This window comes from Sparus aurata, chromosome 6 (genome assembly GCF_900880675.1).
Source record: "Sparus aurata chromosome 6, fSpaAur1.1, whole genome shotgun sequence".
Taxonomy (NCBI): domain Eukaryota; kingdom Metazoa; phylum Chordata; class Actinopteri; order Spariformes; family Sparidae; genus Sparus; species Sparus aurata.
The window spans coordinates 19,148,988-19,174,136 of NC_044192.1; the positions used below are offsets into that span (position 1 = coordinate 19,148,988).

At 41.1% G+C, this 25,149-nt stretch overlaps 3 protein-coding genes across 5 annotated transcripts in view; 2 read left to right on the plus strand and 1 right to left on the minus strand.

Annotated features, from left to right (window-relative positions):
- Positions 1–1,568: 1,568 nt before the first annotated feature.
- On the minus strand, positions 1,569–12,902 carry eif4enif1 (eukaryotic translation initiation factor 4E nuclear import factor 1). Its single transcript, XM_030421490.1, is given in 20 exon segments — positions 1,569–2,563; positions 2,658–2,828; positions 3,167–3,481; positions 3,586–3,709; positions 3,828–3,909; positions 4,558–4,691; positions 4,946–5,034; positions 5,473–5,539; positions 5,541–5,660; positions 6,769–6,843; positions 7,489–7,760; positions 7,987–8,163; positions 8,587–8,725; positions 9,436–9,596; positions 9,699–9,897; positions 10,216–10,490; positions 10,598–10,725; positions 11,402–11,475; positions 11,562–11,713; positions 12,419–12,902. Coding segments are annotated over 19 exon segments (2,886 nt in total). The 5' UTR covers positions 11,658–11,713; positions 12,419–12,902; the 3' UTR covers positions 1,569–2,375.
- Positions 12,903–12,999: 97 nt separating this feature from the next.
- Positions 13,000–23,530, plus strand: sfi1 (SFI1 centrin binding protein). 3 transcript variants are annotated; one of them, XM_030421487.1, is made up of 30 exons: positions 13,000–13,663; positions 13,746–13,817; positions 13,946–14,056; positions 14,137–14,231; positions 14,322–14,439; positions 14,532–14,634; positions 14,730–14,886; positions 15,563–15,724; positions 15,821–15,891; positions 15,977–16,069; positions 16,148–16,245; positions 16,516–16,582; positions 17,037–17,167; positions 17,255–17,336; positions 17,434–17,612; positions 17,710–17,785; positions 18,229–18,324; positions 18,417–18,493; positions 18,586–18,688; positions 18,765–18,861; positions 19,284–19,444; positions 19,539–19,613; positions 20,128–20,202; positions 20,298–20,474; positions 20,538–20,743; positions 20,932–21,085; positions 21,173–21,251; positions 21,375–21,498; positions 21,602–21,701; positions 22,651–23,530. In XM_030421487.1, exons 1-30 carry the CDS (start codon positions 13,500–13,502, stop codon positions 22,822–22,824), a joined length of 3,477 nt encoding a protein of 1,158 aa, XP_030277347.1. In that variant the 5' UTR covers positions 13,000–13,499; the 3' UTR covers positions 22,825–23,530. The 3 variants fall into 3 exon arrangements, with proteins under 3 accessions (XP_030277347.1, XP_030277348.1, XP_030277349.1); XM_030421488.1 differs by having other exon boundaries at positions 13,003–13,663; positions 20,556–20,743; XM_030421489.1 differs by lacking the exons at positions 13,000–13,663; positions 13,746–13,817; positions 13,946–14,056; positions 14,137–14,231; positions 14,532–14,634 and having other exon boundaries at positions 14,327–14,439.
- sxph (saxiphilin) overlaps positions 23,201–25,149 on the plus strand; it is a 7,925-nt gene continuing 5,976 nt past the window's right edge. The window contains 3 exon segments of the mRNA XM_030421495.1: positions 23,201–23,339; positions 23,690–23,853; positions 25,081–25,149. The exon segment at positions 25,081–25,149 is cut by the window's right edge and continues 31 nt beyond it. Of these exon segments, the coding sequence (XP_030277355.1) occupies positions 23,285–23,339; positions 23,690–23,853; positions 25,081–25,149 (288 nt within the window). The 5' untranslated portion in view covers positions 23,201–23,284.

The following is a 25,149-nucleotide window of genomic DNA, read 5'->3' on the forward strand; positions in this document are numbered from 1 at the left end:
CGCAGTCAACACTCACGTCCAGGCAGTGTACTGTACAAGTCACTTCAGGGAAGTTATAGATATAAAAAAGGTACCCGTGAAAATGCATTTCAACAAAAAACAAAACAGGCCCTCACATCAGTATAAACCAGTATTACAGTAAAGAATCAACACATAATGTATATGTGACGTTCAGGTTAAAGAATGTTTTGAGGATGATTCAGAGTGAAAAATGTCATAAGCAACTTTTACATTGTTTATGTCTGATGTGTGTATATTTGTGTTTTTCCAATAGTTAATAAAAAAAAAATGACCATCTTTCAAGGTGCATTGTCTAGTTTTAGGGAGGACATTTTTAATCAGAAGAGAAGGAGCTTCATGTACCGATTTTTTTTTAAAATGCCTAAACAAACTAAATAAAGAAACATCTTAATTTTGATGATTGAACAATCTAACCTTAAAAAGGACAGTACAATTTCATACCATTTTACTTTGTTTGAATCTAGAAAGGTGGCAGGGTCTGCCACATATAAACAGTGATCTGGGGACCTTGTTTTCATCTAAGAGCTGCTTGTTTATTCAGTTATGGAAACAAAAAATATATTTCCAACTTACTATTATTAGTTTAAATGTCTTCTCCAAATCAACATGGTGCCCATTTGAACAATAAAAAAAAGTTAGTTTGTCCTATCCCATTTAATAGGGGTTTCCAAAGTGCAGCCCACCTTAAGGTTCATTTCCACCCACCAAATGTTTGTAGTCAAAAATATTCCCAGTTTTGTTGGAGGTAAAATGCTCTTAAAATATAATCCCAGAGTGACACTTTGCAAGAAGTCAGTAAATCAAGGAAATGTTGTATCCTAGAGTCATTTTGCATCTTTATACAGTATGATAGGTGTGTTTGCTTTTGGCCGTCTAAGGGAAAAAAGTGTGGGCATCCCTGATATGTAGATTAGGGGGCACAATATTAAAAACTAATACAATCCATTCCACTGCCATCTTCATAAATCAACTACTTTCTGAAAGAATCAAATATTGAAGATTACAAGCTTCACTACACTGAGATATAGTGCAGGCTATTGCATCGGAATAGAGCCTGATACCATTTAGTTAATTCTAATCATGTCTGTTGTGTTTTTAAAACCCAATAACAAACAATGAGGAGTCATTAGATGTGATTAAATCATAACGCTAATGTGCATTTAAATGTTGCAAATAGTAGATAATATTTCTTGAAAGAATGTGTGACATTTCTGCACAAACATGTCCTGTCAATTACTGGCCCACACATACTTGCCAATGCTGTGATATCTGCAATATGCCATCATCAGCAGAGGCAGATATCCTGGCCAATTAATCAGCCTGGCTCTGCATTGGACTGTAAACTTTAACAAAACAAACAACTCAGTTAACTCTTACAAACTAATTTGACAAACATTTTCGCAATTCTCGTGGCAAGTACAGTCAATATAGAATAGAGAACAGACCACCGTCTGTTTAGAGATCACAGTTACACTGAGCAAACCAAGTGTGTGTGTCTGTCATACATACATATAAATAGCACAAAAGCATTAAACCAATTAAGCAAATTGTGTTTTACTGAATTTTATTTATTAATTCTATTTGTGCTTTTTATAACTTAATAGCACATAAACAAACTGAATCCCAACCACCCTCAAAAAATTGACAATGTGAGCAGTGCTGCCCCCCCAGTGACAGGTTGGATATGAGAGGATACAGTTTTAAAAAAGGAAGGAAAACAACAAAACAAACAAAAAAGGAAAAAAAAAAGGCACAACCAGCTCTAGCTGCATCCCCTGGAGTAGTCTTGAAATGCTCCAGCCAGTCACATCTACAGAAAAAGGGCCACTAGCCATTCAGGAAGGGTATACACAATCCAACATTTCTCACTAGCAGTAGCCCTTTCTCTGAGCATCAGGGGGAAATTAAAGTTGGACAAAGGACAAAGGAATGCTACCAGCTCTTGGTGACTTTGTCTCTCGCAGTTTTCAGATGAGCTGCGAGACAGTTTCAGCTTCCCCCATACCAAGAAAAAGAAAAATAGCTATATACAGGGAGAATAAGATTCTTTCCCAAGGTCTGTACAATTGGGCCTATACATTATTTACTGCGCAGAGCCGAATACAAATACAAAAAGGGAAAAAAATAATAATTCACTCAGTCGTCCGAACTTCTCACCATCACTCGTCTTCCCATTACTGCCGACAAGCGTCATCAAAAGCAGTGACTTCAAGGTTGAAGACAAAGCATGGCATGGTTAGACTATCCAGGTCTTTGCACTGTCTTTCAAATTAAAAGTTCACATTTTTAAATGGTAGGAGGAGGTGGAGATGGGCAAAAAGAAAAAAAATAAATCTTGCTATCCAGCAGTTTTCTTATGGCCGGAACTCCAACTCATCGACACTTATGACCTTGGCTGGCATAGAGGGGAGTGGCTGTTCTAGCACGTCCGTACCGAACCACTTGGCGAGGCCGAGAGGGGGGCTGCCCCCATGTCGCTGGGATCCATTTGTCCTGTGAGGGCCTTGGCTCTGTGACTGAGGGCCTGGGATGCCTGGATGCACTGCAGGGAGACAGAAAATGCATAAAATTGGAACCATGATACCGCTGCTAGCAAACGTCTGTAGAGACTCATGTTATACATTACATCCACTCACTTGGTCTCTGTTGCTGAAGTTGCTGCTGCATTACTGCTAACTGCATCTGAGTATTGGCTCTGGGAGGTAGAAGTGGATGCCCTGTTGCACTTAGAGGGTACAGCGGTTGTCCAAGCAGGGCAGGAGGCAAGCCTTGAAGTTGTGCAAGATCAACATGTGGTGGAAATATACCTGGTGTGTAAAATTAAAAGACTTCCATTAGACATCGTCAGGGTTGAACATCAGGTCAATTTCAATAAAAGCCATCACAGTTGTTTTTTTTATTTTTTTGGCCTTTTTATGGCTTTATTGATAGAACAGCTGAAGATATGACAGGAAACAGGGAGAGAGAGAGGGGGAGTGACATGCAGCAAAGGGACCAGGGCCGGGAGTCGAACCTGGGTCCACTGCAGAGCCTCAGCACATGGGACGCCTGCTCTACCAACTGAGCTAAACGGCACCCCAAAAGCCATCAGAGTTTAATATAAATACATTTTACAAAATATCAGTATATGAAGAGAAAGGCCAACCTGCTTGCACAAGAGCAGGTCCAAGTTGTTGGGGCTGGATACCCTGTGCCAGCATTCGTTGAACCACATTAGGGTGGAGCTGGGGAGGAGGCCGCACCATGGGTACGTGTGATAGCAGTGGTACCGGATAGATGGGACGAGGGTAAGATGAGGAGGGTCCCGGAGGCCCCATGGTGGATGTATGGTGTCCAGCAGAGCCAGGCCTGAGACGCTCCTGGTCCTTACTTGGTAAGGTCTGCGAGCCGGCCTTTACCCCTCCTGAGTGAACTGCATTCCCATCCATCACTTCCATGTATAGATTTGGCAAGCTGCTGTCTGAAATCACATAACCCAAAAAGCCAATGTTACAGTGCTATAGTTGATTAGGTAGTCAGCTCAAGTTCAAATTAAGAAGTTGTGAGTAATTATATCCACTGTACCATCCTGAGAGTGGGCAGCTGCCTCCTCCTTGTTGTCTGAACGACTCGATGGTTCGTCTCTTCCCTTTTCTTTTGTCGCATACATTTTGCGGATCACAGATGTGGGTGTAAATGACGGAGACAACTGAAGTAAAACAAATAAAAGATAGAAAAACATTAATAGTAGCAATACCAAAATTATGAAGAGTTTAACAAGACAACCTCAGAGCAATGGCAGCTAGAAGGATAAAGTTTATGCCCACCATGCTGGTGACAGGATTGCCTGGAGAGTTTCTTCCAGCAGGCTGCGGGCCTGGACCAGGGGAGCGATTTGTACGCTGCAGTCTGTGGATCACAAGAAAATCAGCGTAATGTGTATGTGTAACTGAGAAATGCTAAATATCCATTTCGTTATTTGGTTTAAATGAATCCATTTAATAAACTGATGTGTGCCAGGCCTCAAAATATGACAATATTTTTAGGCCATATTACAATACATGACACATATCTTGATATTTTGAAATCTCCTCAAAAGCACTACATTAATGCTAGAAAAAAAACTAAATATTCATCAGTAATGTGGATAGTAAAGGCAACTATCAGTACAAGTAGAACAGTCTGGTAAGTTCAGAAAATTACATCACTCTACTTTAAATGCAGCCCTTAAAAGCAGGAAAAGACAACACTCAAGCCATATCATGATATCCAAAATCTAATCCAAAAGACAATATGTAGTCTCATATCATGATAAAGTTAAAGTATTGATTTATTGCCCAGCCCTAATATGCCAGTAAGCATGATATTTTTCATGATTGTCAAGAGTATTTTAGTACACAAAAAAAACAATTAGTTGTAAGCAGTACATGTAGCATACTACTGTTAAAGTTTCTTAAGTAGCCCAATACAAATCCCCTCTATCAACTAAGGGGTCATTAATCACATTAAAAATCAATTATTCCTGTATTTTAAAACGTTAAAAAATAAATAAATAACCTATTTCGAAAAGATTTATCCTGTGGGTGCTTGTAGCCAGACTGGAATGAGTGGTGGCCATGTAGAGCAAGGTCCTGCTGGAATGCCAGAGCTTCAAGATCTGCCTGATTCACTGGCATGGAGAGCGCCCTCATCTGGATAAACAAAAAACACACAAGAGATATCCAACTGATACCTAAAGGTGGCAAGTGTTTTCTTCTTAAAATATATCATATTATAAAGTAAACAAAAAACCTATACATGCGTTTGTGAAGTGTAAAATAAACCTAGAAATAAAGGTTTTGTGAGGTAGCTTGGAATTTTGGGTGATATGATGGGTTGGCGAGGTAAGAATGGTTACATGCATATACTTAAATTGAAGTCCAACATGTCAAGACATTTAAGTTACCTGTTGCGGTGTAAGCGATCCTGGGCTGATAGACCTGTGTACATCAGCAAACTGCTCTGGCAGCATGGGCTGAGGACCAACAGGAAAACCTTGAGGATGGAGAGGTAGAAAAGCTATTAAAATGATCTAGCTCGTCTGACAATCACCATCAATGCAACCAGGAAAAATATTTAAACTGAAGATGTAGGATGCTGAGGCTGAACTCCAAGTTGCTCACAGAAGGCCTCCGTGCCATGCAATCAGAGCTGTAATCAAGTTTGGACAGCAGCTTAACAATGACTAACTCTCCCTATTGTTGCTTCAAATTTAAAGCATTCAAATGTGTGGTGATGACAAAAGTCCATCCAAGAACATTTCATGATTAATCAATTGTGCCAGTTCTGAGCACTAACATTACATTAAAACACGAGACCCAGTACTTTTCTGATGATGCGATCATGAACTCTTTGGGTAAGGCCTAATGATTAAAAAGAGACTCAATGCATATGATTTTCATTTAAAACAGTATGGTTTTGTGATGAACCTACCTGCTGAAGGCTGCAACCGACTGTTGAAGTAGTCAGGTGAGGGCGCCCTCTGTGGAAACAGAGGGGGGTGATGGGCCCTTGTGTAGTAGACCATGTAATGGGGCAGAGGTTGTTGGGCCATCAGAACTGCCCAACAGATTCCCAAGTAGTGTAGGGGAGCCACTACGAACAGGACCTCCCAAGAGCTCCTACGATACAAGCACAAATGTATTCAAGTCCCAATTCACTATAAAGTTATTGGTCTGGCAGTTAGATTTAACTGTTCGTAAAATGTGGGATTAAGTAATTTCCCCCCCCATTAAGTTCACTCTGGCAATTTGCTCAGTGCCTAGCAAACATCCAACAGCTCTAGTGAAGAAACACTGTCAGATACAGAAGACACAAAAAGTTACAGTGGTGTGATAAATTTTATCTTTTATGGTTTTGCCTGCCCCCAAACAAAACCTGAAGTTTATCAACTCTATCCACCAATTCCATAAAACCTCTTCTGTAAGCTGGACAACAGACTTGTGGCCCAGCCTTCAGTTCACATATGGTATTCTTCTCATGCTGCATCTGTTTCACAGCAATAAAGGCAAATAATTAGACCAATTATTTTTTCTCCTGTAGCAGTATGTAAAGGTTCATTCTGATATGTTTTCGATTGGGAGGCTGCAGCATTCCCACACCTTGCATTTGTAATTTTATTTGGTCAACTGACACCAATTTTGAGGGCCTACACAATTCATAACGCGGCACCAATGACGGCCTTGCAAGTCTGGCCTTGGGAATGCACATTGTCGTCTACCCAGCAGAGGATTTGCAATCAGACAAAGTCAGAAGTCAAAACAGCATTTTCAACAACTAGATACAAATTCATCAGCACCCAACTGTTACGTGGTGGCGTTGCCAACATGCCCAAAAGTCAAAAACGCTCCACATCCTCAATTCTATTTTTTTCAGCACTGATCTGACAGGGAGCAGAGGACGGCAGAGATTGGAAATTGGAAAGCGTAAAACATTAAAAATGAGAAGCAATCCAACACAGGCAGCAGAATGATTGTAACACAAATTAATGAGCAGTCTAATGAAAAGATCAATACCCTTTCTCCCCTGCAGTTTAGCTTATACTTTTCATCTGCTCCAAAAATATAATTTAATCCTGCAATGATTATGACACAACACCACCTGATCGCAAACCAGAGACCTATATTACCTCCCCAGACTGAAAATAGTTTGCACAAGGCCCTGTGAAGATCACTTGCTTAGATTTAACATTTGTCAGCATTAGCCTGAGAAGATGGGCAACATACACACCTGAAATATGTTTTTCTGCTGCTGAGCGGGTGGCGGAGCTTCAGACACGGCCATCACAGCGGGGTCTAAAGGCTGCTGCATTGTACAGGGACAAAGAATGTGTCAGTTGCAAAACCAAAATCTTTATAAACAAATCTTTGTAAAAATCCATCCCAGTGAGTGTACAGTGTTTGGGAGGGATTTTATAGTTCATCAAAATAGACAATGGCCAATAAATTGGCCAGTTAGGTTGTAAATGCTCACCAGATATAAAATTTGGACATCGAGTTCAGAACTGAAGTGAAACTGCAACACTGAGCCCACTGAAATGAGTTTGTACATGCCACTCGCAATCAAAGTGTCCCTCATGCAAGTCAGGTTTGCCTTTGGTTAAATGTACTGTCATTACAGAGCATTTGTCCCTTGGCTCAGAAATAAAACCAGATTACCAATTCAGACACTGACTTGCATAAAAAGTACATATGCATGACATTTTCATGCACAAAAAAAAAAAAAAAACACCTCAAAAACGGTTCAACAAATTTATGCCCATCACTTTCTAGTAGACTCGAAAGATTCAAAAGGGGGTTACTCATGTATAGTTTAACAGGCTTGCATGCAGTATCACACAGGGACAGATTTGTATGAAGTTACCAGTTTCAATGCAGCATGCAAACTGTTGGTAGTTATCCAGTACAAGTCTGGTCAATTCAAATAAAAATATATGGCAAGAATACTTACATTGTTTGTATTGGTTTTGGGGTGAGTTGGCAGAGTTCCACTTGCCTTCATGCTGCTGACCAGTTTATTAAAGGCCGACATGTCTGAGTCACGCGAGTGTGGACGGGTGCAGGAGCCACCGGTTAGAGCCTCCTCTAAATGTTCAGCCATGAAGGGTGTGCCGTTTCCCCTCTGGGGAGCCGGCACCTTTCGCACCTGTGATTCTGAGCCCAGCTTCATCCCCTTCATCGATCCCTCTACTTCCTCCAGTGAAAGTACCGCTCCACAGTTGGCTGGGGACAGATTTATACAGATTAACTTATGTAGGACTGTTCAAAACAGTCAAATAAAAGCTAATAAAAATGTTAAGAAAAACATTAAGACAAATGGAGTACTGGAAAGCTCAGATAGAACAGAGAAGGCCTTTGCGAGTGTTCAGATACAGGAGTTCAGTCAGATATTCATTTCACTGGAACAGCCAAATTATTTCCCATCTAGTAATACATTTATGGCACTCACTGCTTTCCCGTAGCCGAGCCTTGTTCACCGACAACGTAGAAAGAAGAGGCTTCAGGTCTATTTTGGCCTTGTGCAGCAGTTCCAAGATATCCACCTTCTCCTTGCACTCCGATGATTGAATAGGTGTGAAGTATGGAGCAGGGCCGTGGCCTGGGGGCGTGCAATGCGTTTCCAGCCCTTCAGTGGAGCAAACCAAGATAAGAAATCCTCACAGACACTCAAAGAACTGTGTTTTGGGGGCATAAACATTACAAATATGTAGTGTGCTAGTCAGCATTGAAGAGTGACATAGTAAATCAGCAGCTTACTGCTGACAAAGGTTAAAAGATTTTAACCTACCCACATACTGCAGAACACTCAAGATATTCTTAAACAAATATAAGATAAAACTAATGCTCAAATTGTTTTTGCAATCAAATGTACATCAACTGGCTTGTTCCTTGATGCAGCGTTACTAAATTATCTGAATAACTCAAGAACAAACAGAAGTTAAGCTTATATCTAATTAAACCCACTTTTTAATAAACAGGCCTCTGATCTTGAGGTTTTCTACCAACATGCGCCAAGAAACAGCTCCCTCTGGGAAATTAAATCATTTACCTGCAAGTTTTTCCAGCTCCTCATGGGGAGTGGACCTCAGACTGCTGGACCTGCTACCTGAGGGGCTCATGTTACTGGAGAACCACTGACTGAAGCGGCTAGCCGATACAGGGCCCTCTCCCAAGACATCCTCTATCATCTGCGAGACACAAACAGGCGCCATTGAGACAGAGTGGGAGACACAAAACACGGCAGACCGAACAGTACAAGGACAAAAGGTGGCACTTACGTTCAGGGTGTATTCCATCGATTTAGCACAAAAGGTGCTAGAAGATTGAGTGCAGTAGCACTGAATGCACTGCTGTTTTGCTTGTGTTGATTTATTGCCACAAACCAGTCAGTACACAACTTTCTTATCAAGTCTGACTGGTTCACTTAAGTTTTCTAATTAGTAGCAGGTGTAATGTGGCTATAATGATGGGCATAAATTTGGATTGTCGATACCTTTTAATCCCATGCAGTGGTCCACTGACCAGTCAGTGGGAAAAAAAAGAAAAAAAAATATAACACCCACCACCAAAGAGCAAGTTCAGTGAGAGAAAACTAGTGCAGCAGAGGTAATCTTGTGCTGACATAAAGCATTGGCAGATTTCTGTTTAGCAACTGAGTCACAACTGTCAAATATCCTCCAAAATGTTCAATATGACTATATCAATTTATGAAAAAAACATCTAGTTTGAGGGGGAGGCACAGCTGAAAACCTCTGCTAAGCTCAAAGTAGAAAATGCGTTAACAGAAAAAGGGAGTTATAGATGCCATTCCATCCGTGATATTCACACCTTTAAAAAAATAAAATAATAATAAAATAAAATAAAATAAAATACACACACAGTGCACCCCAGTACTTACAGAGGCCAGTCCTGGCATGGTCTTCTCAAGATTGAAGAACTCATTGAAATCGAAGTCTCCTGTCGACTGCTCAGGTAGAACATCAGGGTGGGGAACTTCCTGATCAGCAGAGGACTGACCGATGTCTTTCTCTCCAGCCTGTCCACCATTACATTCCACAACTGTGCATCATCAAATTAAATCAGGGATTAAAAACATGAAAAAAAAAAGGTATAAACTACATTATGATGTTGCATTTCTGATGACCAAGGTTTTTGACATGCCTTCTTTTAAAGACTCTGTCCGCTTCCTTGATCGTTTAGACCGGCGCTTATCATCTTCCAGGATTTTGTCATCAAATCCAATGAGCTCAATTGTCTCAGACTGGCTGGTAGGACCTCCTGAGAACCACTCTGGCTCCTCCTCAGCATAGGAGTCATTCCTTCTTCTTTCACTAAACACACGTTTGTCACCAAAATCTCTCTGCAAAAAGGATGAGACAAGACAAACGTAAAATCCCTGTTTGTACTGCACTCAAATGAGTTTAAATGAATGGGACCATTCTTGAAATAAACTCTTTGTATGAAGAAACTATGTTGCTAAAGCAGGAATCTTTACCCAGGGCAACACCTGCCTAATTTTACAAAGCACTAAGTTAATGTGTGCTTTTATGATATGCAGATGAGTGATCCAAATCAAATTCTTGTGCTTTAATTTTGCACAACTCTTCCTTGGCAATACAACTTTAATTAGCATTCAGCAACTCAAATTAAGTATGGGCTGGGAGCAATGAACACCAACCCTGAATCTTTTATCCTTGAAGTCTCTCTCACGTTCCCTCTCTTTCTCCACACGAGCTTCTCTCTCGAAGGCTCGAGCAGCAATTATGCGGCCACTGCCAATTCTACGTGCCGCTCCCAGACGAAGACTCTCGTTCTCCTTATTTTCCAGGGGGCTGACTGGGCGACGAATGTGGGGTGCAAGTGCAGCGTTGCCTTGACATCCACCTCCAAAGCTGCGTCGCTGTGGGCTCAGTATGACATCCAGATCATCCTCCTTTAACCGCTCACGAGGATCTAATTATAAAAGAGGCATAGAACAGGCTCAGTTTTAGATGTTTAAAAAACCTCTTGATACCCCCCTACAGACATTAAGATCAGTTAGTGATTTTAGCGACATTTACCTGGGATTCTTCGTTTCAAAGGAATTCTATCATCCACATAGTCCTTCTTAAACCCTTCCACTGGAGAGCTACGCTCTGAAGTGGGATATAGGGAGGCATGCCACTTCTCAGGGTCCCAGACACCGTCACTGTATTGAAAACACCATTTGAACCCACAATTAAATCTTCCTCATACTTTTCAAACTAGGAGACAATTGTATAAAATGATTCCAATAAACAAACATTAAATGGGTAAAGTATGATTTTACATGTTAAAAAACATTCAAAATGAACAAGTAAGGAGACATACAGGGCACAGCTTATGTGTCTAATTTGAGTTCTTCTGAGCATTAGAAAGACTGACAATAATGCGGTCTGAATACATCAAGTCAGCATGGGCAACATTTAAAAACTATAACCCTGGATTTCAACCTTTATCTTTGAACTTTTATCATACCAACTATCATCCCATGTCCAAGAATTCCTGTGAATAAATACCTGGAATGAAAACGGCAGGGCTCTGTACATTTGACAGCCAATCAGTTAATGTTAGACGAGAGCAACCCAAAAATACAGACTTCGACAAAAGCACAAGTTTACTTGGCATTTCAAAAACAATTTTGCTTGTAAAATTAGACAAAGCCCTTGAATGACCAATAAAAGCCACTTAGGTTATAGGTTCAGAATAAATGCTTTCATTCTCTTCAGCTCATATTAAAAAAAAAAGGGAGACATCAGTACTCCTTTGACCCACATGATTTATTGAGTTAGTTTCTGAATACGATAATGGCATATATTTTAACATAAAAGGAAATTAAACCTTACCTGTCATATTTCTCAGATAGACAATCTGGTCTTTCATTGGAAACTGGCAGGTCTTTTATTTCCAGAAGCTCCTCCTGTAAAAAATAATTGGTTATGAATAATTTGTGATAACAAAGACCGTGTGGTCCCACTAAATTATATTTTTGGAATCTGTAATCACCTTGGTGTATCTGAAAGGAGCAGTGACTGTTGGCTGTTTAACTTCATCCACAGCAGCATCGCCATTTTTCTGCTCCACACAAGCATCGTTCTCCATGACTGATTTCAGACGCAGAACAAACCGCCTCCAGGCCAGCAATGACTCCTCTTTACCTGTTAGACACGAAGTTAACGTCTGCAAGTTAATCAAGCATGACACTAGCTGCTCCAATTGATTTAATTTTGATTTGCCTTGACAATGTAACCTTAAAGGTTCAGTTGATGTTTATCAATAGATCAGTGGTGTTGATCAAAGTCTTTTAAACTCAGCAACACTGCATCATTCAAGAGCTGATGACATTTGAGGCTTGAATGGGGAAAAATACAAACAAGACATTAGTGATTTAGCTTCAAACATGAGTAAAGTTACAGCTAGAAATGACCATCAAATCAACAATAAACTCCATCTTACGTCGAGCTGGCTTCAAGGTGTAAATTTTAACAAACGCTGCTAGCTAATTAGCAAGTTAATTGACAACAGCCGAGACCGCTGACATCACACTAGACTTGTCAATTACAATAATTTGCCAAGGGTTTACGTCAATTGACACATAGCATGTAGTGTTTAGACTGTTGACTCCAAATATGTTTGGAGAAAATCTACAAAATGTTGACGTATCGTAACCAACATGTAGCCCGATGAATCATGTCTTCGCTGAATTAAAGACATTTGACGCTAACAATTAGCCTACACATTTGTGTTGGGTTAGCTAAGCTAGCGCCATACACACAGGTAGCTAACAGTAAACCTCGTTTGTGGTCTAACATTTGAACTAACTAGTTTGCTAGTTCCTTTAGAAAAACAAACGGCCAACTTACTCAGTTAGAAAGCTGTGTGGAATCCTGGTTGCTGACGGCCAAACAACGGCACTTTACGTTAGTTAGCTAGCTAGCAAACCTAGCACCTCAAGCTAGCTAGCTAACTAGCTGGGGAATGGGGATAATGCCCACCCAGCAAGTACCAAACCTCAAGCCGGTTGAGTTGTTGCAGTGATTTCAGCAGATACACAGTTTACTGGGGTAACTAAACACAATAACACAGGTCTAAATAACTAATTAATTCACACGGAGACTTCGTAATCTCAAATAATTGTCTGATCTTTCTCTGTTTTCTAAGTCGTAGCAGCAATTTTCATCTGATCACCGCTTTAAGAAGGTCCTAGGAAAGATTACATTGTGCCCATCGCGCCTTTGTAGAATTAAAAATAGTCTCGAGTGCATCGGCAGTGTTGCATTTAAATATTCAAATCATAGTATAGAACTATAACCCAGAACTATATAAACGATATAAAAAATCAAACTTGTTTTGTGGAGGTATAATTCAAACTTAATCGAGAACATTCAAGAGGCAATATTTGGGGCAGCTACTTAGTGTCGTGGGGTTTGCCCGATTTGTTGCTCTGTCATAGCCGTCCTTTGGTTTTGCTTTGTGTAAACGTGACACTCCGCCCGCATAGACTGTTTAGGAGTACATTGCAAGTATCCCTTACGCTTAAAGGACCCTGGGTGCGTTCCAGACTTTTATTAACAACATGTACTGCGCCGGGAGAATGAATATGCCACAGTTTAAACTCCTCTATTAAAGACAGTTTGTTTTAATTATTTAATAAGTTTCAGCCTAAAAAGACAATTTAATATTTAGAAAACGTAAAACGTCTTACGCAGAGCACCGGCGCTGCCTGTTGCCATTGACAACTGCGTCTGGAACAGAACCTGGCGTCACACCCGCGACCACGTGATCAGGAAAAACAAACGCGCGGCACTTAGTTACCCAAACAATCTCATCACATTGATGAAGTAGCAAACAAATGACTTAAAACGTTGTAAAGTTTTGTTGCTCTCAGTCAGATTTGTTATCGAGGTTTTAAAGTTCTGTGCGTTAGTGTCCTGATTTAACATAATGCAAAGTAACGTCAGAAAGCCAAATCTAGTAAGACCCCGACCAAGCAGTGTCAGTTCTGGTGATGGGACAAAACAAGCCCGCAGAGTTCACACCAGAAAGGTTCCTTACAAAGTTGGGTACAGCTGGAACAAAGGTGGACGGCTCAAGGAGCTGAGAATAAGGTGCTGATTCTCTCCATGTATTCCAGTTTACAACTTTTATCTCATCGTGTGTCACTTAGTCCAACTGTTTCACCTCCTTCAGGCACTTGGCAAGGAAGTTCCTGAAGATATGGATGCACAACACCTTTGGACGAATTCTTCCTTATAAAGCCAGGTGACATGTGACACCTATTTTGCAAACTGGAGTTGTTGTAATCAGAGCTTTCTAAATGATTTCACTTTTCAAGTTGGATCGTAATCTGGTTACCACTTTCATTGACTGAGTCCTCTTGCATGTTTCAGATCCCACTATAGGAGCATGGTCCTGAGAAGAGCCTTTGGAGGGTGGAGAGATGAGTGGTGGACATCTAGGAGGGAATGGAGTCTCACAATGCGGGCAGAGTGTCACTACAGGTGCATAATACAGTCTTGAACCTCAGTCAACTGGTCACAGACAGTCTTTGCGTCTGCTGCTGATGATTTTTGTGTTTCAGGTATTACCTGTACAACCTGGCATTCCAGCGCTGGCGATTGTTTGTGTCACTGCAGGTGGAAAAGAAGAGCAAAATCCAACATGCTAAATCATTTGGTAAAATATTGGACCTTGTAGCTTTACATTTATTACACGTGACGTCACAATCAGCTGTTTTGTCATTCATCACTTTGTTTCCTTATCTAGCTGACAGGCAGCGTATGCGTCTGGCTTTGGACGGATGGGAGGTTTTCACAGAGATGAGGCAAATGAAGAACAGGATGCTTGAATCTGCCCTCGAGCTGAACAGACTCACAACCCTGCAGTATGATCACTGTATTTATAAATCAGACATACACTTATAACGCTTAGTGGATAATTGATTTTAACACAGCTGGGTTTTTAACACCTCTGCAGTTCAGTATGGAGGTTGTGGCAGAGCAGGCTGCAGCAGTATCAAGACCTTTACGCTTTACAGGACCAAGTCCTGAATCAAAGAGCACTAACTTTACAGAGCAGGGTAAAGACGTGATCCATAAATGATATATAGTCAACATTTTGTGTGCTGATCGTTGATCTCTGATCCTTTGTATGCTGTGTTGTTCTGTTTTTTAGACTTGGTTCCAGTGGAAAGAAATGCACACAGCTGCTTGTTGCCAGAGAGAGAAAGAATCCAAAGCTGCACTACTCTTCACGCTCTTACTGAAAAGAAAAGCTTTACATCGCTGGAAAGGTTATGTGTCTTGTGTCCAAACCAAGAAAAAGTCTCAAGGTCATTCAAATTTACCTCTTTCTTTATTTAAACACACCCCTGGTCTCACCCGCCCTTAGAGTCCTGACATACCAATATAGGTGCTGTCCGTGAGCATATGTGGCCCCGCATTGTTGGCATTAGTCAACCCTTGTGTGCGGCTTTTCAGCTGATTGATCATATTGAATCTTTCGTGGAGCCGTTGGTGAGAGAAATCACTGTGACTGTTCAGCTCAGCGAATCAATGCACAATAAGTAAAACAGAAAAAGGAAAGGAAAGCCCCTTGAGCCGGTCGCTGTTGTGTCCACAATTTCTCTGACTTAGCCTGGTTTCTCCTTATGTATCACCTTTGCCTCTTTGCTAGTGCCATTTGTAACTTTTAATCAGACATATTCTCGATTAGAAGTGGCGACATTACCAAGAGTGGTGATTAAATGATCCTACTTTATCATAACAACATGTTGCCACTAGTTTTTGATGTTGGTATTGTGTGTCTGGTTCCTTTCAGTTGCTCCTTAAAATGCAAAAGGCCATCTGTAGAGCCAGTAATTGACTTGACTTGTCAGTTCAGGGCTGCTGTAGAAACCTGGCAGTGCAACATAGGAGAGGACTTGCTCGACTCTGTAGATATAAACCACAAGCTCTTTCATGCCATACCTCATGTATAAATTAATCTACTTGCTTTTAATGTTTTAGCTGTGGCTCAGCATGCATACCATCTCCACCTGTTGACGATGTGTTGGAGTAAATGGAGCAGCGCGTTGCATCACAAGCAGAGTAAGGAGGACCGTTTGCGAGCTGCAGGGCATTTGGCTGTACAGAGCACCCAGCGCAGAGCACTGGAGCGCTGGAGAGCTTGTATCCTAAACATAAAACAAATCAACCTTACACTTTCATTGCTATTCTACTGAGGGAACGTCAGTACAGCTGTTTGATTCTTGAGCTTACAAGCAGATGTGACCTTGTGCAGAGAAGAGGATGAAAGAAACAGGACTGCACGTCAACATCATCATCATCATCTACTAGTGAGATTCTCCCAAAATTAAGAAAACTGCGCAGAAACCAAAGGTGCAATAATTTTTTGCGTTGATCACTCTGTTCTTGTTGCAGCGTGCTGGATTGCAGGGTCTTTCTCTTAACATCGTCTGGAACAAAACGCACCGACTCAACAACAACATGGCTATCCAACATCATCATCAAACTGTAACAGACGAGCACTCCATCAGCCTGATATCACATTGTAAAAAAAGTACGTTTCTAAAGGTTTAATGTCTTTCATAGATGACAAGTGCGTTTTGGAAGCTGTGGCAGGATCGTCTGGAGGAAGCCGAAGACAAGAGCTTTCAACCCCTTGGAGACATGGCACTGGCTAAACACAGGTGCTGTAATTTCCACTTCCCAATCCTTACCTGCTATGTTTCACCTAGTGTGAAAAACTGTATTAAGGGTTCAGTGTATATGATTTAGGAGGATTAAGGGGTCAAAATTACGTTTTCATTAGGTTATAATCAACTCAATTTAAAAGTTACACACTGGACCTTTAATTTCTTCATGTTGTAACATCCAGGTTACAAGCATGTTGCCTATTTCATAAGACATTGTTGCATATGTTTGATTTAATTTTAGCAGGAATATTTTTTTCTTCACAGCTCATCTTTGTTAAGCAGCTGTTTCCACCACTGGAGAGAGATGCTTGCTGAACGGAGACACACAAAGGTATTTTTAGATCCAGAACCTGCAGAGTAGAGACAGGGACATTTTTCTGCAGATATTCTCAGAGTATTCTGTATAAATTACTAACATTATAATGTCACAGTTTATTGATTCCTTCCAAATTAAGGCAAAAAGTTGTTAAAAATATGAGGGATATCTGGTGACCTAAAGAGCAGCAGTGATTCATTGATTCTTCAATAAAAAGAAATTAAGTGTTTGTCATTTTTCAAACATTTGCTGGTTCCAGCCTCTTTAATATCCCTTAAATGTGAGTCTTAAGGTTTTGGACCTTTGGATGGACAGAAGAAGCAATTTAAAGACGTCACCACAGATTTTTTTTTATAAATTTGTTTGACTGATCATTTAACTGTGAAAACAATCCTTAGATTAATCGATAATGAAAATATTTGTATATGTATCTTAATTGCAAACTCACGAACATCATGTTTTTCTGCAGGAACTGGAGCATCGTGCGGACATTTGGTTTGCTGAACGCATGTTGCCCCGGTGTTTCAACTCGTGGATCGAGTTCACGCTGCAGAGAAGACTCCACGAACAGAGGAGACACAAAGCAGAATTCTTTAATCAGTGAGTAACCACCTGGATTTGTACGTCTGTTGTAGATGAAGCAGAGCTGATCTGACTGTTGTAATTTGTAATTTGATGTGTTGTCAGGCAGCGTCAGTACACTTGGGTGTTTTACACCTGGTGGGGACGATCAGAGGCGCAAAAGGAGCAGATGCTTTCTGAGAGGATGGTCTGTTCAGCTTTAAAGGGAAACACAAACTATTGCATGTTGTTGATTGAGAGCCCGGGTGTATATCAGATACTGAGGGATATCTCTCTCCTGTCAGGCTATTCTACACGAGGAGCGGAGCCACTTGCAGAGAGCCTGGTGTCGCTGGAGGCAGCAGACAGAGCAGCAGATCGACGAGGAGGAGAAACAGACGGCTTCGGACAGTCTGTACCTGCACAAGCTGCTTCACAAGACGATGACACAGTGGAAGGACAACAGCACAGAGATACGAGACAGGTGAGGCAACAAATTGCCGATGAAGTGTTCGAGTAGAGATGGTCGACTAGTTGGTCTGTTGTCCAACTTTTATTTTTGTATTTTGTTTGAATGTCAGGAGAAATCGAGAGCAGCAAGCTTGTCATCAGGGTGACCTGTGCTGCATGAGATGGGCTCTCGCAAAATGGAAACAGGTAAGTCTGTAGTATTTGATCATAATATGTCATGGGCATCATTTCTTTAAGCTAAAGGTTTAAAAAAAAAAAGACAGGAAGGGATCTGTTAAGGTCTGGAAACTTGCATTTTCTTTAAAAAGCAGTTCTGTGAACATCTCTGGTAGCCCGAAGAGTGGCTTAATGAGACCCAAGCACTGATGTGTCAGCATGTAACCTGCTGTATTTATCCCCAAAACACTGCTCTCCTCTTCTTAATTTGTTCAGCATTACAAGACCTACACATGTGTCTCATTTAAGAGTTCATCATTGGATTATGACACAGCCCCCAACTGTTTAAATCCTCTTTTTATCTTTATATTTAAACATCTGGAAAACCAAGAAGGCAATGGTACCAGCACACAGTCAATGCACAGTTATATGTTTCAGGTCTGTGTTTTAGCTTCTCTCGTGTGTTTGTTCAGTTTGTTCAGAGCCAGCGAGTGAAGAAGAGCAGACTGGAGCAGATGAAGAGTTACCATGAAGTTAAACTTCTCAATCACACGTTGGTTGCCTGGAAGGTACATCAGTGTTTGTATGACCATGATTCCTTGAAGCTGAAGTCCTAAATATGATGTTAGAGCTGATGCACTGCGGCTTGCTGTATTCACAGACACACCACCTCCAGGTGTCTCAGATCTACGATCATGCAGAGGAACTTCACAGACAACAAGAGCAGAACTTTCTCAGGTACAGAACATGAACATGAACCCTCTTCTTGTTCACGTCTTAATGATTCATATCACCTTCAGCTCCTCATGCTCAAGAACATCTCTCTCCAGGAAGGTTCTTTGTGTTTGGAGGGAGAAAGCAGCGCTGCTAACGGAAGTCAGGCTCATGGAGCGACAGGCACAGAATCATTTTCAGCATGTCCTTCAGCTTAAGGTTCTAAAGCTGCCTCAAACTATCACAGTTATTCATTTGATGGCACGTTTGCTCATTTCTTTCTACTTCTGTCAAGGTGTTTCTTGCGTGGAGAGAAGCAGTAACACGTGCAGTGCTTGGACGCCACCAGCAGGGGGAAGCAGTTGTCAGGGCTCAGAGGTCCATAAATCAAGGTAGGAACAGAACGCACATCTACAGTGTCTTGCTTAATTTTCTGTCAATAAGTAATGTTTTATGTAATTTGTTACTTTTCTGCAAAGTATTTGGTTGTTGGATGTCTAACACCTCCAGTTTGTTATTTAAGGAAGAGTTTTTTTGATGCAAAAAAATGAAGCGTAAATGATAGAGACACCACAAATAAACTCAGAATGCTTACCCCCACCGTTTATTGTAAATTTATTTAGCACCTTTCTTAACAAAGTTACAGAGTGCTTACTTAACAAGACATAAAACCAGACAAGACAGACAAAATAAGAACAAAGGTTTTAAAAAGAGATTTAAAAGAAGCAGGGAGGCCTTGCACCTCAATGTTTTAAATTAGCCATGTGTTCCTGATTTGGTCAACACTTTTTAACTTGATGTTACCTCTGTTTAGTGCACCTACTGCAGTCTTTCAGAAGATGGAGGAAACAAACCAGAGAGGCTCGGAGGGAGAGGATATACATGGAAAAAGCCAGACGGTACCATGAGTCCAGACTCCTTTCTAAGGCAATGGAAGCATGGAACAAGCATCGCACTCAGTATCGTAGAAAAAAGGTTTTTAACTTAATTTTCTCTTAACTGTTATCTAAAGCCACATTGGTGACTTCACGCTGTAACATGGCTTTTTAAAAATGTGTTTATTTTGCAGATAATGAAGCGACAGGGGATCATTTTACTGAGGTTAAAGATGTACCAGAAATACTTTGAACTGTGGCAAGTGAAGGTTTGTTGATATTCTTTTTCACACAAACACTTAATTGTCTGTAACGCCACTCCTTTTACTAATAAAGATCACTAAACTCCACATGAGGGGCAAAACTCCGCTAGTAAAACAGTTGCATTGATTCAATGAGGGGCTTTAAGTGTGACAACAACATGACCCTGATGCATTATTGAAATTATGGGATCCAGTGCTTTTTTTTTCTTTCCGCTTTTAAGTCAGGATATCTCGGCCTCTCCTGCCTTGATTTTGATTATACATTTTCTAAATGGTGTCTCACACGTCCTTCAAATGTATGGAAACCTAACTATTAAATCACTGAAGTAGTCCTCTGTTTATAGATAATCTATGCCAGCAAAGAGTAAATGTGACTTTTTGGAGTAGTTTTATTTGTGGTGCTAATCATTCAGCTTTCTATATGGAGCAAATATCAAGGTCAGGCTGTCAGACGGATGTATAGGGTTTGACTCGACTGCGCTTAACATGGCCACGACTTTGGTTTCCTCCCTGCTAACAGCTGCAGCACAGACGGCGGGAAGCTGAGCAGACGGAGCGAGCGCTCTGGCACTGGTCCCTCACTCTTCAGGCCAAGGTAACAGCCACTACATTCTTCTCTCACTGCAAAGCTGAGCACTAGATTAGAATAACTGGTGCTCACGTGTTTTAACCCATCTTGACCTGCTGCAGGTGTTGTTCGGGTGGAGGCTGTGGGTCACAGAGCAGCGCAGGAAGCAAGAGCAGGCCGCCCGAGCTGCACAGGTCTACAGAGACCAGCTGCTGAGGGAGGGCGTGACGTGCATCCTCACCTACGCTGCTCACATGAACGACATCACGACGAGCCTCACGCAGCACAGCCAAGAGCAGGTGTGTATCTGTATGTGTGTGTGTTTAAATTTCACTTCAGGTATTAACTTTAAATTTACAAAGTCTGCCTGTGTCCTGCAGAGATCGAGACATCTCCAGAGAGTGGTGAGGCGCTGTGCGATGAGGTGGAAGCAACGGGTGCTGTGCAAACCACAAAGGGAACACCCAAAAAAAAGCGTGACCTTCTTTTTGACGACACCTGGATCGAAGGCTGTTCCTCCGTCTGAGTCGGTGGAGCGGGAGGATGAAGATGAAGTGCTTACTAAGCTGTGAGTCTGAGCTGCTGACAGCCTTTTGAATCTACGTTCAACACATGGTCCCATTATTAGAGAGCTTTTCATTTTTATTTGCAGACACCTCAGCCGTTCGCCTCGACGTCAGCCACGTCCCCCGCCGGAAGTAGAAGTTAAATCTAAACACCATGTTGAAATTATTGTTTTCTTCTTTTGTTTTCTAGCACCAAAAATCAGTCGGCCATCACAGGCGCTGAAGCAGCTCCAAAACATTTGCAGCTCAGTCATCATGCAGTGTCCACTGGGGGCTCTCCTCAGGAGAAACAAGATGTTCTTTTACCTCCTTCTGCATTCATGACCACCGCGCATGAAGATACGGTAATGGCCGCTTCTGTGACTTGGACAAACATCAGTGTTAAATAAAGGAACTTGACTTTAGTTGTGTCGTCTGCATTTGTTTCCAAGTTGTGGAACAGCGGCAGCTCAGGTTTTGGAGATCCTCTGCTTATGCCTCCCTTTGGACAACACACATCAACTCATCCAGGTATGACAGCTGCACCTGCTTCTCCAGGGTAGTTCATTCTTTCAGTTCTTCACATGTTAGTCTTGCTTGGATTAGGCAGAACATGTGAACAAATGGCTAAACTTTTCATTGTGCTTCTACAAGACGAACATTTGAGAACATCCAGTGCAGAAATGGCAGCGACAGATCCCACTTCAGCTCTGATTACAGAGCTGCTCAGCATCCAGATGGACATGAAGACGTACCAACAGGACAGGAAGCAGCTCCGGTAAGAAATCTGTGAGAACTGTGTTTACATTCTTGTTGAGTTGTCGAACACATCGTCTACATTGTGACTTATTTCGATTGTGTGTGTGTGTGTGTTCACTCAGGGCATGGCAAAAACTGAAAGAGGTGTTACAAAGTTGGCTGCAGACCAGCGGACAGGATGAGCAAATGGAAAAAGATTCTGTTTGTCAAGAGTTGGAGGAGGTAGGAGGATGATTGTGTCATTGTTTTTTATGATGAACAAGAAACAACAAAAGATGTGTCTAGCGTGGGATCATGAGTTGATATCATTATTGTTTAACAACCACCATTGCTGATAAAAATCTATCTATGTCTCTATTTATGCAGTTCTGCTGTATGATCAGTAAAAATACATTTAACCTTCTGACTTTCGGTAATAATGGAGAGAGCCGTGTGAGGTACTGATCACGAGGAGAGTTATTTTGAGGTAACTTCCCCAATTACTTCCGCTGATGGCATCAATTATTCATGCATTCCTATGAGGATAATAAATCAAAGGCGATCAGAGGTCACATGAGGGAAACAGTATGAAACCACAAGTAGCTGTATGTAACTCAGTACATTTACAAATGTATTGTACTTGAATACTGAAGTATCCTCATGCTATGCAACTTTATTCTTCTTCACTACATCTCAGAGGCGAATGTTGTACTTTTTACTCCACTATTTTTTTACAGCTTTAGTTACTAATTTAGAGATTATATTTTTCAGGCCTGTCCAGTGAAAACAAAACAACTGAAGGATAAGGTGTTCCTCTATGGGTTGAGAAAATTCTTCACCCTCTTAAACTGAATAAACTCTTTAAAGACCGTCGTGGATTAGCCTCGTCACAAAGCTGAAAACAGGTGGTTTTTCTGAGCTCTTTGACTTTAATAATTACTGGTGCAGCAATAATATTCATCCGAAAACATTAGATGGAATACTCAAACTGTGACAGGTACTATATTGTAATGTAGAATGAGTATTTTTACTGATAATACTAAAAGTAAAGGTAAGGTATGGGTTTGATGCAGGACTTTTACTTTCATTGAAGTATTTTCCCATAGTGATATTTATGATTTTATATATGTAAAGGATCAGAATTTTAAGTCCACCTCTGGAAATCACTGACACTCAAATGTTTTTTTGACAGCTGGAGGAGCGCATCAACAGTCTGTCCACTGAACTGGCCAAACGGAAACCAACAATGCTGCTTCATGCAGAGAGGATCGAACATTTACAGACGGTCCTCACAGATCACTCTGCACTTACAACACTGCAGCAAATTGTGCTAACAACACACGGCAAAAGTGAAGACACCTGCTGATCATTTGGACTGTTGTTCGTCTGCTCGGATCACATTTAACAAGCAAACTGAAAATGAAATAAGAAAACTATCCATCAGCTGATACATATTTTCTGAGCTTTTGGCCCGAGCTTGTAAGGAAAAAATGTCCATGTATGCTATTTATTGTCTTCCAACTGTGTCTTACAGCAGCTTTCACTGCTACATCCACTCTTAAAATGTACAAAAACATTAGCTAGGGGTCGTCCTTCTAACAGATGGTGCTAAATATTTTCCATATGTGTGAAAAAAAAAGCGACTTTACTGTCTTCAGAGGAGCTGCCCTTGCGCAGTAGGTTTTCTATTTATGCTTTGGTACCAGTGCCTCTGATACTGTGGAAAATCCATGCAGGAGTGTCGGGATTTGAGACTAACAGAAAGGACAGTTGTCTGCTGTGCTCTGCAGAAGAGATAAGGCAGGTTTGAGGAACAGCAGGGCAGAATGAGAGGACTTTATGCCATTGTAGTCTTTGTCACCTTAGTCTGCTGCATCCGGGGTAAGTTTTGTTACTGAACTAGTTGTTTTGCTTACATTGTTAAGTTATATTATGTGTATATTCAGGATCAGTGTGTCTCTTAAAGTCTTTTCCTTTTGTTGATGTTGACTTTTGATTGTTGTTGAAAAGATTGTGTCCCTCATTTTAGTTTTTTTTGTGGACTTTATTAAAACTGATTTAAACACTATAAATGTTGTAAAATCACTTCACTCTTCGGCATGATTGACTTTAGATCTGAATGCACAAAGAAAACATTAAACCCCTGCATGTTACTTTACCACAATATGCATAAAGTAGACAAATTCTCTACAGAATGTATATCTTCTAATGAACTGTCCCTTGCATGTCAGCTAAGAAGATGCGGTGGTGTACGGTGTCAGATCCTGAGCAGAGGAAGTGCGCAGAGCTCGGGAAAGCTCTGGTGGCAGTGCTGCCGCCAACTGCCGTGGCAGCGTTTGCCAAAGTCTCATGCATAAGAGCGTCCAGCACGACTGACTGCATCGACAGGATCCGGGTGAGACATCCTTCACCATAAAACATAAAAGCAAGGCTGTAGGAAATGACAGCCACGTGAAGCTCTGTTTGTGTGGGCTTCTACATGTGTATTGGATTCAAACAGTGAAGCATTTTCTTGACAAATACGCAGAAGAGGACGTGTAAAGTGTCACAGATGACTTTTCCTGAAGGGCAGATTAGGTCAGGAGGTTTGGAAAGCTGTGAGCTACAATGATTAAGGCCAGGAGAGTTTTTTTAGAGCTTGATTGATATCGGGTTTTAGAGGCAAATATTGATATTTGGTTATTTCAATAAACAATATTTGCATGAACTTGATCAGGATCCCTTATTCATCTTTATTGGCATTAAGAATTGTGATTAAGGTGTCAAAGATCTACTTTTTATTCTATGGTTTTTTGTCATTTATCAGCTTATACCTGTTGGATGCATCAGTTTAGCGCTACTCTTAATGATAAAAACAGAGGTCGCTACAGGGAAAAGGAGAAAACATCAAAACCAGGAAGAGCCAAAGCCAGAGATGTGGGCTTGAGTCATTGGGACTACGACTCGAGTCGACTCGAGTAGTTTTGATGACTTGCAACTTGACTTGACGGAAAATAAATGACTTGAGACGCGAATTGGACTTGAAGGGTAAAGGCTCGTAACTGGACTTGAGACTACTTTTGACTCTTTAAAGGTGATGGGGAGGAAATAAGAGATGAATTAGCCTCTCTTTTTTAACAGGATAATGGAAGATAAATTGGCCAAAAATATCAGTACTAAACAGGTACTTATCCCTCCCCCATACATCCACACATCCATTTCATTTGTTGTCCCTCTCACTCAACAATGCCTGGATCCCAAGGCATTCCCAGGCCAGCTGAGATATGTAACCTCTAAACCCTGTCTTTTCTCTGAAAGACATAGAGACAGAATACTACAGATGAGACTGTGTTATCTTTTGTGGGAATAAAGGGACTTGACTTGGACCAAATTACTTGAGTCACATGTTTGTCCAAAGCCAATGACTGGTACTATAAATTGTTCAGTTGCAAATGTGTTGTGTGACGGTGTTTCATTAAATATTTGAATACCTATATGACAATGAATTATTATTGACGTGCACATACGACCTTTCTTGAGTGAATCTGCACGGGCCTAATGGAAGCCTTCACCGTGAAGTGAACCACTATAGTAAGGTCTCTTTTCTAACATGTAGACTCAATGGGTTAATTCTTTGTTTAAGGCTAACCGGGCTGATTTAGTGACGTTAGACGCAGGGGAAGTTTATTCTGCTGTGAAGCAGTTCGGCCTC

Coding starts and splice junctions, on each gene's coding strand:
- sfi1 (XM_030421487.1), top strand. CDS start 13,500: ATGCAAAGTAACGTCAGAAAGCCAAATCTAGTAAGACCCCGACCAAGC. Junction 17,786..18,228: donor CTCTCGCAAAATGGAAACAG/GTAAGTCTGTAG, acceptor GTGTTTGTTCAG/TTTGTTCAGAGCCAGCGAGT. Junction 21,702..22,650: donor TTTGTCAAGAGTTGGAGGAG/GTAGGAGGATGA, acceptor TTTTTTTGACAG/CTGGAGGAGCGCATCAACAG.